Source organism: Xenopus tropicalis, chromosome 3 (genome assembly GCF_000004195.4).
Source record: "Xenopus tropicalis strain Nigerian chromosome 3, UCB_Xtro_10.0, whole genome shotgun sequence".
NCBI lineage: Eukaryota > Metazoa > Chordata > Amphibia > Anura > Pipidae > Xenopus > Xenopus tropicalis.
In genome coordinates, this window is record NC_030679.2 from 122855617 (window position 1) to 122869529 (window position 13913).

Consider the following 13913-nt stretch of genomic DNA (forward strand, 5'->3'; position numbering starts at 1 on the left):
CCTTAAAGGAGAAGGAAAGGCTAAATCACTTGGGGGTGCCAAAATGTTAGGGCACCAGCCCGGGGTAGCTGCGATCGCTTCCTTCTTCTGCGTTTCTTCTGTGGCGAAATCCCTGGCCCGGCGCATGCGCATTAGAGTGAAAAGCCAACTTTGTTATTAAGACAAGCATGCGAAACAGGAAGGAGGAAGCGCTACAGGTACCCCGGGCTACAAGGTAAGCGATTTAAGTCACTTGGGGGTGCCTAACATTTAGCCTTTCCTTCTCCTTTAAAGATTTCTAAAATTGTCATCTATGGAATATTTTCACTTGTAAGAAAATATTTTTTTTCTTCTAGGAATAATGCTGGGCATCTGCCCAGAATCTGCCATGGTGCTTAAAAATATGTCATCACCACTTCTATTGAGCCAAAGGTGTTAATTTTATTCATTTAAAAAATCGAGGTTCTCTGACACCTAGGGGACACTTGTATATGTATAAGTATGTAACCCTATCTTGGCCAGTATTTGCCAATTCCAGCTAGTGGGTATGAGAACGGGCACATGTGACTCAAACATGCAGGCTGGGCCTTCGCAAAATTGAAGAAATGCACTTATGAGATGTTGCTGAGCTGCAGCTCTCCACTGCCAGACGTGTATATAATGTAATTATGGACGTCAAATGTTCTTTTGCATTGAACTAGAACTTGGTTTATTGATGGAACACAGCATTTGCAGGGTTAATTCTCACAGCACTGAGGTAGAATAGCACAATTGTCAACTGCAGTTGCAAGGTAGCATAACAATGTAGCACCACGGTGGAGACAGATGAGGCATAATAGACAGGAGTCCCAAGGGTGTCTACCTTTACTGGCCCGGATCCCTACAGCCAACAGTGGTTTAGGGGTTAAGAATAGCCTGACACCTGTGTCTGACTGTGGTCCCTACAATAAGGCAGCAGAGCCTTGAGTGTACTAAACCCACTAAATTCTCCTTTGTTAGAGCACACAGCTGCTCTTGCTAAATAACCCTGAGCTAAGTCACACTCCTAGAGCGTGCAATGACAGAGTCTAACCTGCAAATAACTTCACCTCATTCACAGGGTCCCCGTCCCCGACTTAGAATCTCTAGATGGATGGCTTCCTCTAGGGCACAGGCTTCTGGGCCTAGTTGGGTCCCAGGCTCAATGTGCACCACCTTCTGTTGATGATAGGAATGCCAAGGAAGTGGTCATCCTATCTAAGGGCCAATATTTGCACAGAGGCAAATAGCTAAAGTTGAAACACAACATTCCGCTCAGTAACAGTAGACTAGGATGTGTAGGGCTAAGGGCCATGGCAGACGGGGAGATTAGTCGCCCGCGACTCCCTATAATCTTAGGGCTGTGGCAGACGGGGCAACTAATCTCCCCGTCTGCCACGGCCCTAAGACTATAGGGAGTGTTAACCCTATGGGTACCTACACCTACATGTATATGTTGGTATGTACCTGTATATGTATTCTCTATAGTTCTACTGAACACAGCAGAGGAGGTGGGGCTTGGGTAGCCAACAGATAAAAGATGGCTGCACCCAGCAGAACTGATAAATATACGTGCTGCAATGATTACCAGAAATTTTCCTTCATAGTAAAGATTTGTAGGATAGAAATTATGTCAAATAAAATCACATTTATCCTTATCCTTTATTTTTTGTATGTACCAGTTCTTTAATGCAGTTACACAACACATTTTATAGACAATTCTAAGATGATAAAACAGTCACTCTAAACCAATTTGTGTTTCAAACAGCTGACTTTTACTATTAATCTGAGTCTGACGCCAAACACGAAAGGCCAGGAAACATTAACTTACTGGGTTATAACAGAATATTAGGTTTCCTTATTGGAGTTTGTAATGAGAGGCAGCTTTAACTTCAGAGACTCGCCACAAGATGTCAGCAGATTTTTGCATTTAAATAAAAATTTTAGGTGAAACAGAATGATTTTGGTCTACTCAGTGCTCATAGATTATGAATAATGCAATAGGTTAATGAAAAGTAGGTCTCAGTTTCCACAGCTAAATGGAATTGTGTCAATATATCAAGTATAACTGTACCTATAGTGCCTTGTGATCTTGGTTCTCTATGTCATAATCATATATCAGGAACATAGCCACATGTATAATATATGTTAGTGTATCTGTGATGGGAATGATTTTGATTTGCACAGGTCAAAAATTGATATATTGTCCCCTACCAGGAAATCATCAAAGGGCAAATGTAATCAATTGTTCCTTTGCAGCACCTTTCACACATGCCCTCAGCCTTGATTTACTTTATAAATAAACCATTTACACCTTTTGTTGTATTCAAACCCAGTTATTGATAGGTTAAAAGCACCATTAACCTTTAATATTGATGAATTTACACAAAGAAAAGTCTATATGAAAGAAAGTCATAGAATGGTTGTTAATTGCTGACGGCTGGAATACCAGCTCTGACTGAGTACTGAGAGTTTAAATGAACTGAAGAAGCTACAGCTGCAGGTTCTGGCAAGTGGTGGGTAACCCACAGATGAAAATACCCATAATGGTAATAATTGAGTTCTTTATGCATTCGGTCTCATACAGGCTCGGATCTAGAAGGAAATGACAGCACAGTTTAGAGATATAAAACTGGATTTACTCTGTCCTTTTTTGAAATGTAAAATACAAGCAATGCTACTATGATCCAATACATTTACAGTGGTCTGTACTCTTGTATCAGTCATTGGTCTTGTATTGTGCAGTGTCACAGTCCTACTTCAGATATTTTATTACACAATATTGACTATTTGTATAATTATGATTCCATTTCCCTAAACCATCTTTAGATTCTGCTTCAGCTGGTGCAAACAAATGTTGACATCTACTAAACTTAAATGAAATTGTGAGTACTGTAATTGCAGATGCCAAGGTCAATGCAGTAACAGAATAAAGATTACCTGGCATTCACCCAATACTGAAATAAAGATTACCTAGTTCCAAGAAGAAAATAATGCTTGAGTAGGCATAGTGGTCCCTGTGGCAAATCATTATACAGGTATAGGACCCATTATCCAGAATGCTCGGGACCAAGGGTATTCCGGATAAGGGGTCTTTCTGTAATTTGGATCTCCATACCTTAAGTCTACTAAAAAATTAATAAAACATTAATTAAACCCAATAGGATTGTTTTGCATCCAATAAGGATTATTTCTATCTTAGTTGGGATCAATTACAAGGTTCTGTTTTATTTCTACATAAAAAAAGGAAATCAGTTTTAAAATTCTGAATTATTTGCTTATAATGGAGTCTATGGGAGACGGGCTTTCCGTAATTCGGAGCTTTCTGGATAATGGGTTTCCGGATAAGGGGTCCGATACCTGTACTAGCTGCCAGGTTTCTCTATATCCTATAATGCCCTTCTCTAGTTTTTTTATGCTTATGTGTATGTATAAAAAGATGTCAGCCATGGGCAATGGGTAAGTAACCATATAGCACAGCCAATGAGGCCTCAGGCCAAGCGAAACAGACCATGTAAATACTTTATTATAGGAAGCAGTCCATACCCCTACACACCATGTCTTGAGAAATCCCAAGTTAAATAGTATGAACAGTGGAAAATATGTAATTGAACAAGCAAGGCAGTTTTTTTTTTCTTTTGAGCATTTTATTATAAATCTTTTGGTTTGCTTTGTTGTTAATAAAGATACAGACTTTTTGACCAGTGGTAATGCAAAGGAAAGGTGTCAAAGATGAAAAAAAGATGAAGAAGATGAAAATCACTCCAGCCAGGCACGTTCATTGTTAGATCTCAGAACAGAAGGTTTAACATCCAATGTTCCCACACAGCGAGATGCCCAGAATTCGCAGAATGCTGATAGAACTACACCCTCGCAGGGGGGAAAACAGAACAGCACCTGAGAGACCAAGAGGAGATTTAGAGTAACAACTATAAATAATAGGTTTTCATTTTATTTTTGTTTGAATTTCTGACAGTGAAGAAAGTGAAAAAAATAGGACTTTGCACAACCAAAATATTGCAGGGGTAAGAGAAAGAATGCAGGATGGGAGGATGTGGAGTTGGAGATAAGGGAAATATTTAAGGCTATTCTGGATCTAAGGCAACTCATAATGTTTAGATTATCAGGCTAACAGAAACTGGTATGCTGAAAAAGATCCAAATATATATGCAGAACTCTCACCTTGCACCTCTGTGGCATGGTAAGTAGGGATATCCTTGCACAGAGCTGTTATGTGCTTCCCAAACTGGGCCACATTCCTTACTCGGTTCTTTGTCACTGTGTAAGTCATTGAAGGGGGAGGGGGAGCATTGGCTTTCTAAAAGGACAATTGGCAAGATTAGTATTTGGTTTAATAAAATTGCTTATAACTATCATGTACATACAATATAAAAGGAGCAATATGCATAAAATGATATATAGCTCGGGTACTATGGTCTTGTTGGCATCGCATTTGTTATTCCATTTATGATGTTCTCCTGGAAAGGAAAGCTGACCAGATCAGATACATTACTGAGATACATTAACCCTCCAGGTAAAATTAGTTTGTATTTGCTCAATATTAGTTTTCGTCTTGGAACACTTTGATGTATCTTAATAGCCATTATACACTTAGGGGCTGATTTACTTACCCACGAATGGGTCGAAATGAGTCCGATTGCGTTTTTTTCGTAATGATCGGTATTTTGCGATTTGTTTCGTATTTTTTGCGATTTTTTCGGATTCTTTACGAATTTTTCGTTACCAATACGATTTTTGCGTAAAAACGCGAGTTTTTCGTAGCCATTACGAAAGTTGCGTAAAATCTGGCGATTTTTCGTAGCGTTAAAACTTGCGCAAAAAGTTGCGCTTTTTTCGTAGCGTTAAAACTTACGCGAAACTTTGCACCTTTTAAGTTTTAACGCTACGAAAAATGCGCAACTTTTCGCGTAAGTTTTAACGCTACGAAAAAAGCGCAACTTTTTACGCAACTTTCGGAATGGATACGAAAAACTCGCGTTTTTACGCAAAAATCGTATTGGTAACGAAAAATTCGTAAAGAATCCGAAAAAATCGCAAAACATACGAAAAAGTCGCAAAATGTTCGTTTTCAAGTCGGAACTTTTCCAATTCGGGTCGGATTCGTGGGTAAGTAAATCAGCCCCTTAGGGAGGCAGTTGTAAAAGGGACTTCTCCATTACCTTGATAGGCTTTAGGCTTTAGATACTGTATTTTTGCATTTGGGCTTGTCACAGTTTTGTCATATAATAAATCGTGTTAAAATTGTGGGGTCTTTCCACAACAAAATCAGGTTTTGGCTTTAAAACACCTGAACCCAAAAAATTTCTTTTTACTAAATGGCCCCCTTAAATTTCACTTTCGAAATTGTTATTGGTATATGACATACTGCAAGCATAGTAATATGGTATTTCTCTACCAAATGGCGTGAGACCACTCCTCTAAACAACTTGGCCCCACACTGATGACAATATATACTAGGTGCAAAGTTTGGTCAGGTCTAGAAATTTCCAGAATCCCGTCAGATGGGTCATTTACATAACCCTGGGGTTCAGGTGCAAGAGCGTACCCCTTAGTACTTACGTAGCAAGTAGCTTAGCACCACAGGGTAAAATAAGCCCTGCTCCTTGTGCTGGATTATACCACCAGGAGACACAACTGAGCCCTGTCCTTATCACCTGACCTAAGGCTACCTGCCGATTGGTTGTTATGGGTTATTAGACCAGTGGCAAAATTGTGCAGTCCTACCCACAATATACCTAGAGCAGAAATGCCAGAATGCTTAAAATACACACCAATGGGCAGTGTCGGACTGGCCCACCAGGATACCAGGAAAACTCCCGGTGGACCCAGTGGTCAGTGGGCCCTCCAGCTCCTGACCGTTTGGCCTACTTCATGGTCATTTGCTATTTCTGAATGGGAACAAAGAGGAGAAATAGAGGGAGGAATAGATGTTAGCTTGTAAATAAAAGAGACTAGGAGAATAAAGAGGTTGGGTGAGGAAAGGGGGAAATATAGTTTGGAGAGTGGGCCTAGGGTTTAAGGTCCCAGTCCGACACTGCCTATGGGTATTTTAATGTCGGGAAACCAATGCTGCAAATTGTTTAGAAGTGACAGTATTGTTTTAAAAGAACAGTTGTTTAATTCTAGTTGCCCCATAACAAAGAAACTTACACATAGAGGACCAACTACAGAAAAAGGAAAGTGAGCAGGAAGTGAAAGGAAAGTCTTATTGATGTATGGTTCCCACTAAATACTGTCCCAGATGCTTCACTACAGTCTGTATGTGCAGCATGGTAGTCATAATCATGGGTAGTTACATATTTATGTTTTATTGTGGAACACATTAAGCAAATTCATTTTCATTCCAGGCAATGAGCAATGGCCATTTGCTATGATTCATTTATTTTAACCAATACAACTATGTCTGACTTGTAGGATGCGTTTTTGACGACTCCATCCTACAAAACCTCCCATAGAGTTTAGCCTTATGAATATAAATATCCCAGAATGCATACATTTACATAGTCCTGCAGAATTTCTTATGTATACATTATTAATGCAGATTCATGCCGTACATATAATGCATGTATATGTATGTATATAATGCACAGGGGGATCCTAACCAACTTAAATTGTATTAAATACTTAGCATTATAAAACATGTAAATATGCATTTCTCTTCACTTTATTTAGTCATCAAGTATCCTTGTCATGTTATACGGTTCATTTGTTTGTGGAATAAACAAGCCCCCCAGTGGGAAACTAGTAAGTTAACAATTAGTAAGGCAGAGGGTCTGTAAATCACACCACTGAGAGGAGTCTTAGGCCAAACGTTTCCTCCATAAGTTAAAGAAGCCACAACAGTTCCTATCAAAACAATCCTTTATCTTTATTACATTTTTGGAAATGTTCAGCATGGTGGGGGGTTTTAATAGCCGATAAAGTTAAAATGTCTGCAAGCACAAGCTGCCTTTGTTAGCAAGTGTTCAACATCATGATCAGTTGTACAGGGCAGTTTGCCCAAAGACGTTCTGTCATTACCTGCTTCTCCTGGCTGACTTTGCTGAGACGTTCCAAGTTGGGGGCCACGTTTCTGTTTATCCTGCTAACTACACAAGCTTTCTTGGACAACAGGCGGACAGCAAAGAGACCCTGTAATGTATCAAAAAGCCCAGAAATTTACTGAAAATGGAGGCACATATTCATATCTATGGCAACATGGACTATAGAACCCTGAGCTACCTGAGGTCTGCTGTCCAGTTAACAGTAACTTCTCTGCAGCTTGCTTACTTTGCTTTACTAAAGCTGGCCATACACGCACCGATAGTATCGTACGAAACCTCATTTCGTACGATATTCGGTGCGTGTATGGTATGTCGGCGAGTCGACCGATATCGCAGGAAGCTGCTGATATTGGTCGACTCGCCGATCGGACCAGTTTGAAAATTTTGATCGGGCGCCATAGAAGGCGCCTGACCAAAATTCTCCCTTCAGCGCTGAATTGGCAGAAGGAGGTAGAAATCCTATTGTTTCTACCTCCTTACCTGCCGATTCAGCCCTGAATGGTGTGTGGCGGATCTGACGATGTTTCGTGCGACCGATGGTCGCACGAAACATCGTCAGATCGCCACGTGTATGGCCAGCTTAAGTCAAACTGAAATTGGTACAGATACTTACTCTGTTGAAGTCCCACATGCTGTCCCATGAGTTCCAACCATTGTACTGGTTCACATTCGCAACATTATCATGGTTATCTATGTTCACTGTCTGATGGACATCAGTTCCAGTGTTATCCTCGTTATTGATGTTGATATTCTGAGAAAAATAAACATTTGCCATTTAGTACATGGTAATACAGGTATGGGATCCCTTATCTGGAAACCCGTTATCCAGAAAGCTCCGAATTATGGAAAGGCCATCTTCCATAGACTCCATTATAAGCAAATAATTCTAATGTTTAAAAGTGATTTCCTTTTTCTCTGTAATAATAAAATAATACTTTGTACTTGATCCCAACTAAGATATAATGAATCCTTATTGGAGGCAAAACAATCCTATTGGGTTTATTCAATATTTAAATTATTTTTAGCAGACTTAAGTTATGGAGATCCAAATTACAGAAAGATTCCTTATCCGGAAAACCCCAGGTCCCAAGCATTCTGGATGTACACTGCACATTCTCTGCTTGAATCTTATAAAGAATATTTGCAGTCTAGGTTATAGGGTTTTTTTGTGGTCTTTAGCAGGTCAGTGTTTCATATCTAATGCACATCCTTGACAAAGGTTCCTAATGTGACTGATATTTGGGGAATGTTTGTCTATCTTCCCTTATTAGTGATGTGATTGTGCAATTGCATATACAGGAATATATACAGGAAACTGCATAGATAAAGTTATTGTATACAGGTATATGCTTGCTCTTTACAGCAACCTTGGCAATGTGCTTCAGTAAGTGCATCTCCCTATATGTATCCCTGCATCTCCACATTGACCCCATTTTTCTAATAATGTTTGAACATTACTGTGGTTACCTTGATATTCTCAGTGATCCAAGTAATCCTTAATAAGGTGGTATAGAACATATCCCATTGTTCTTCCATCATATTCATATATTATCTAATTAAATGTAATTCTATTTTTTAATTTACATGCACCTATACCTATGCATAATGGAATCATGTACTTACATCAGTAGCAAAGGCCACAGCAAGGAGAGACGTGATCAGAATCTGCAATAAAACATAACCAGTCATAAGTTTGTGTCATCTTTTTAATATTAAGGACATTTTGGAAAAAGAGAATTTTTTTTTAGTAATTACTATACACACAGGGGTTTTAATGAACTATACAAAGCACACTATTATATCATTAATAAAAGGTTCAAAAACAATTGTCAGCAGAATTGAAGGCAGAATAATGACTAAATATTTTGCTATTATTATTATTATTATTTGCCAATCCATTACAAGCTGTTCAATTCCAGTCAACTAATGTCCATAAAAGATCAGTCTGCAGACATAGGAAATTGATAATGATCTTGTGATATAAAAACAGGGGGTGTAAAATGTGTATTAAAAAACGATTACTTACTAAAGCTTTCATTCTGCCAGGAGAAGAGATCTCTAGGAACAGACATGTGCCACAAATCTTTGGCCAATATATAGGAACCTGCACACCCCTGTTAAATAGGTCGCCCTTCCTATTTTGGAGAAGGTCCATCTTGTTCTGACTCATGGAATGATAATGTTATCAGTAGTATCTCTCTAAAATGTTTTAAACGTAGTCAATCCTAAACAAACAGTGATAGGGTAATCTTGTTTGACTGCATATAAAACAAATGCAAGTGGTAAAGATGTTAAAGAAATGGGCGAGTATTTCTTCCTTTATATCTAAGGTCAACTCCCAGATCTGTTCCGCCTGAATGCTTCTTGTACACTGATGGTACCATTCTTATCTAATTTCTGACCACCAACAAACATTAGCAACTTTGGTTTAATTGTGCTTCACTGCTGTGATTTGTAAGGGCATCAAAAGGGTTGTGGTTTCCTTAGGGCTGTGGGAGATGGGGAGATTAGTTGCCCGCGGCAAGGGAGATTTGGGATGGCATACGCGGCGCTGCGATTTCCCCGAAGCTTCCATAATTTACATTCTCGCTGGTGGGATGGCATTTCGGGGAGATTAGTAGCCCGCAACAAGGGAGATTTGTTGCGGGTGACTAATCTCCCCGTGTGCCACAGCCCTTAGGCTGGTAGAGAATTTAAAACATAATGTACAGCATTTATATCTACTTTAGGGTGAAGACACACAGAGCTACTAGTAGCAGTTACTAAAATACCCTGCCATAGACAATACTGAGAACTGCTAAAACACATACAGAGACAATTATCAGTAAATGATCACCATTGTCTGTTATTGTAGGCATATCTGCTACTAGTAGCTCCGTGTGTCTTTACCCTTAGGATGAAGACACACGGGGCGATTAGTCGCCGTGACTTTTAATTAAGACAGTCGTGATTAATTTTCGCCCATAGTGTATAATGGACATCGCTGTGACTAATTGTTTGCACATTTTCGTTCTGCAGATTAGTCGCGGTGACTAATCGCCCTAAAGGTGGCCATACACGGGCCGACTATAGCTGCCGATATCGGTCCCTTGGACAGATTCGGCAGCTAATCGGCCCGTGTATGGGGAGAGCAGAGCGGCCTGGCTGACCGATATCTGACTGCCCCATTGCCGCTCACATAATCCGATCGTCTGGCCCCAGGGCCAAACGATCGGATTATTATTTTTTTTACCTAAATGGTCCCCGATATCGCCCACCCGTAGGTGGGGATATCGGGGGAAGATCCGCTCGCTTGGCGACATCGCCAAGCGAGCGGATCTGCTCGTGTATGGCCACCTTTAGGGTGAAGACACATGGAGCTGCTAGTAGCTGCTACTTGTTGTGGCTTCTAAAATAGACAATGCTGATCATTTACTGATAAATGTCTCTATGTGTGTTTTAGCAGAGGAAATTCTCAGTATTGTCTATGGCAGGGTATTTTCTGGAGTTTAGTAGCTGTTAAAAAGTAGCTGCTAGTAGTAGCTCGGTGTGTCTTCACCCTAAAGCTACAGAGTTTGCCATTAATTAATGTATTCTCTAAAAAACATATACTGTAAATGTATGTTTTATTAGGCCCCATTTTCCTCCGCTTCTCTCCACCACCTGCAGTTTTCAGTCAAGCAGAGAGAAGCGGATCCGCTCTAATACACCTCGCCCTATAGCTGCATTGACAATCACAGCTCTAGAGTGCGTGCAACACCACAGAGCCAAAGTGGAGATTGACCCCAGAGTGCAAAAATGTAAGCATTTTCTGTGAAGCTGCACACAGGCATGCCGAAGCTGTGATTGTCAATGCACCTACAGGGCGATGCATATTAGAGCGGATCCGATTCTCTTTGTCTGACTAAAAGCCACAGACAGAGAGAAGCGAAGGAAAATGGAGCCTAACTAAAAACCACAGGCGGAGAGATGCAGAGAAAATGCTCTGTGTGGCTGGGGCCTTAAAATGGATGCCTGCCAAATTTTGGTTCATTTTAGCTAAAAAATAATCTGAGATGAAAGTTACAGAAAAATAGATTTATGGATTGTAATTTGTACTTGGGTTATTACTCCAGGATTCGGGAATACTGAGAAACAGCCGACTACCTGCTTTAATGGACACTACAGCATAAAAAATATAGGGCCAAAATTAGTTCCATGAAAAGACATTACATTATGGTTTATTATGACACAAAAACTTTTGGGTAAGATTCAATTTAAGGAGAAATAACTTTTCCCTTAGAATTCAATAGACTTTTCATGTGATAAACAATGAGATTAATTTTTCTCATTGAATTAAATCTTCCTTACAGTATTTAAGATTAGGGTAAAATCGGAATTTATTTTCTTAGGACTGAGAATCCCAAAGCTTCTACTTTAAAATGATCAGTGGGAATTGGTTTTTAATTGCCTTGCTACATTTGGCATGTAAAAAAGGTAGTTAGTGAGTGTTTTATGGACTGAACTAATTGAAGCTCTTTTAATTTAATATTAATGCATTGTTACGTTTGCCTCAGACAGTAGCACTCTATAACAATCTGCAGTAAAGATGGCCATACACGTTACAATAACAATCTTTCCTGGACTACTGGACTGAAGTGTACTTAGCGCACAATACTGACTAATGTTGTTACACCAAACCTCCCAAGACTCGTTTTTTGCGGGACTGTTCAGTTTTTCTAGTGGCAAAAGAAGTGGAGCCTAAGTAGGGAAAAGTTGCCTCATTAGCACTGATGTGCTTGAAATACAAAAACTAAAGGGAGCTCTGGCCTTTCTGCCTTGTCAAGGCAGGCGTTACATACAGGGCTCTCTTGCTGCAACTGCCACCTTATGCCTTCTACAACAGGCAGGCAGAACCAGCAAATCGGTACACTCATCTGGGAGCACATACAGGAGTCAGCATGTTAGGAGATGGACATTTATGGACAAAATTTGGCACCCACTTTGATGCCTAATAAACACACACACACATATATATATAATTTTTTTCTATTCGCATGTATGCCCTGTAAAAAAAAAATTGCCAATATTTCTTGCCAAAACACCATGATTAATACCAGATACAGCGGGCAACAGGAACTCCTAAGCGACTTTTAAAATCATCATATTTTTCAACTGGGGGTACTTATTTTTTTTATTATAATACAAGTTTTAATCATGTGATAGAAGTTACATCACTAAGCTCTGATTGTAACTAATAACACCACTAAACACCATTTATAATATAATTTACAGGATATTCGTGGCTCTTGTGTATAATAATAATAATAATAATATTTGTAACTGTATATTTACATAGCTTGAAACTGACAAAGCTGGCAATCTCACCTCTTACCTGGTAATAATGAAGCAATAAAACCCCAAACAAACCCTGCCCACCAGAAAAAAACTTTCCCAGGGAGGTATTATAGTTAAAAAACATTTTTATTTAACAAATCATTCTGTAGCCAAAATATTGCATCTTAAACAGTACAATATCCATCAATACATACCACCCAGTGAAACAAAAGGATATGAAGGCAGATACTCTGGATGAGAGAATACCCCAACGTTTCAGCTCAAACGCTTTTGTCAAGGGAGCTGTTGAACCCCTAGCACCTGGATATTCTTATATATTCTACATACTTATTCTTTTTGATTGTTTGTAAAGGGCAAGAATATCTCGGAGTGCCCTCCATTATCCTAAATTTAATAATGAATCAATAGACTGGAGCAAATACTGCAAGTAGACTGATGCCCCAGGTGGCATTTTGTAACAACTGCAGAAGTACTATTCACAGAACCCAGTGTCCTGAAGATGGCACATTATTTCAAATGGTTATTTCAGAGCTAAAGCAGACCAAAAATACAACCCTGCTCTTCACATTGCATGAAAGGTTGGCTTGCTGCTGTAGAAAGTTGGTTCTTTATTTGCAAGATGCTGTACCTCTGAAACTAAAACAACTTTTACTGATGTGCCATCCCCAGGATATCAGGTCAGACTTATTACTACCTTTTATCTTGCCTTCCAATATGTCAGAATAATTTTAACCTTAGAACAGGATAAAATATTGCATGACAAAGTACAAAGTAGCATTTTCACCTTCATGGTCATATATGACCAGGTCTATACATAACCCTTATATATGAAGCACATGAAGCTCTCCCAGGCATTAGACCCTATGGTTGTGCATTATTCACTGATATTGAAATCCAAATGCTGATAATGCATTAACAGAGATCACACGCACAGCCTTCAGAATAAATATGTAATTTCAATTTGTCATCTCAGATTAACTGATGTTGGCCGGAAGAACCTTTATGTATGTGTATTTACTCAAGTCTAGGTTGAACAGCAGTCAGTGCCAAAGTTAAATATGAACAGTAACTTACATTCAGTTATGACCATAGACATCTTGGAACAGAATCTCACAAGTTGTATTAATAAAGGGGTGGGAGAAAATACAGGGTTTAGCAGCTCATCGGTTTACCTCAAAGGGAGAAGAAATGTCCCTTTTATTGCTCAGGCTGCAATTCTTTGCTGTATATTGGTCATTGCTAGAACCTAGTACCGGTATGGGATCCGTTATCCGGAAACTCTGTAATAATTAAACAGTACCTTGTACTTGATCCCAACTAAGATATAATTAATCCTTATTGGGGGCAGAGCAGCCCTATTGGGTTTATTTAATGGTTAAATGATTCCCTTTTCTCTGTAATAATAAAACAGTACCTTGTACTTGATCCCAACTAAGATATAATTAATCCTTATTGGAGGCAAAACAATCCTATTGGGTTTAATTAATGTTTAAATTATTTTTAAGTAGACTTAAAGCTTGGAGATCCAAATTACGG

General features: G+C 39.2%; 1 protein-coding gene across 2 annotated transcripts; it reads right to left on the reverse strand.

The window, feature by feature from the left end:
• Positions 1-1640: 1640 nt before the first annotated feature.
• LOC116409490 (gastrokine-1-like) lies at positions 1641-9156 on the reverse strand. 2 transcript variants are annotated; one of them, XM_031898142.1, is made up of 6 exons: positions 9088-9156; positions 8685-8726; positions 7675-7812; positions 7039-7149; positions 4180-4315; positions 1641-2592 (listed from the first exon to the last, which is right to left on the reverse strand). In XM_031898142.1, exons 1-6 carry the CDS (start codon positions 9097-9099, stop codon positions 2489-2491), a joined length of 543 nt encoding a protein of 180 aa, XP_031754002.1. In that variant the 5' UTR covers positions 9100-9156; the 3' UTR covers positions 1641-2488. The 2 variants fall into 2 exon arrangements, with proteins under 2 accessions (XP_031754002.1, XP_031754003.1); XM_031898143.1 differs by lacking the exon at positions 1641-2592 and adding an exon at positions 3623-3894 and having other exon boundaries at positions 9088-9155.
• Positions 9157-13913: the final 4757 nt, after the last annotated feature.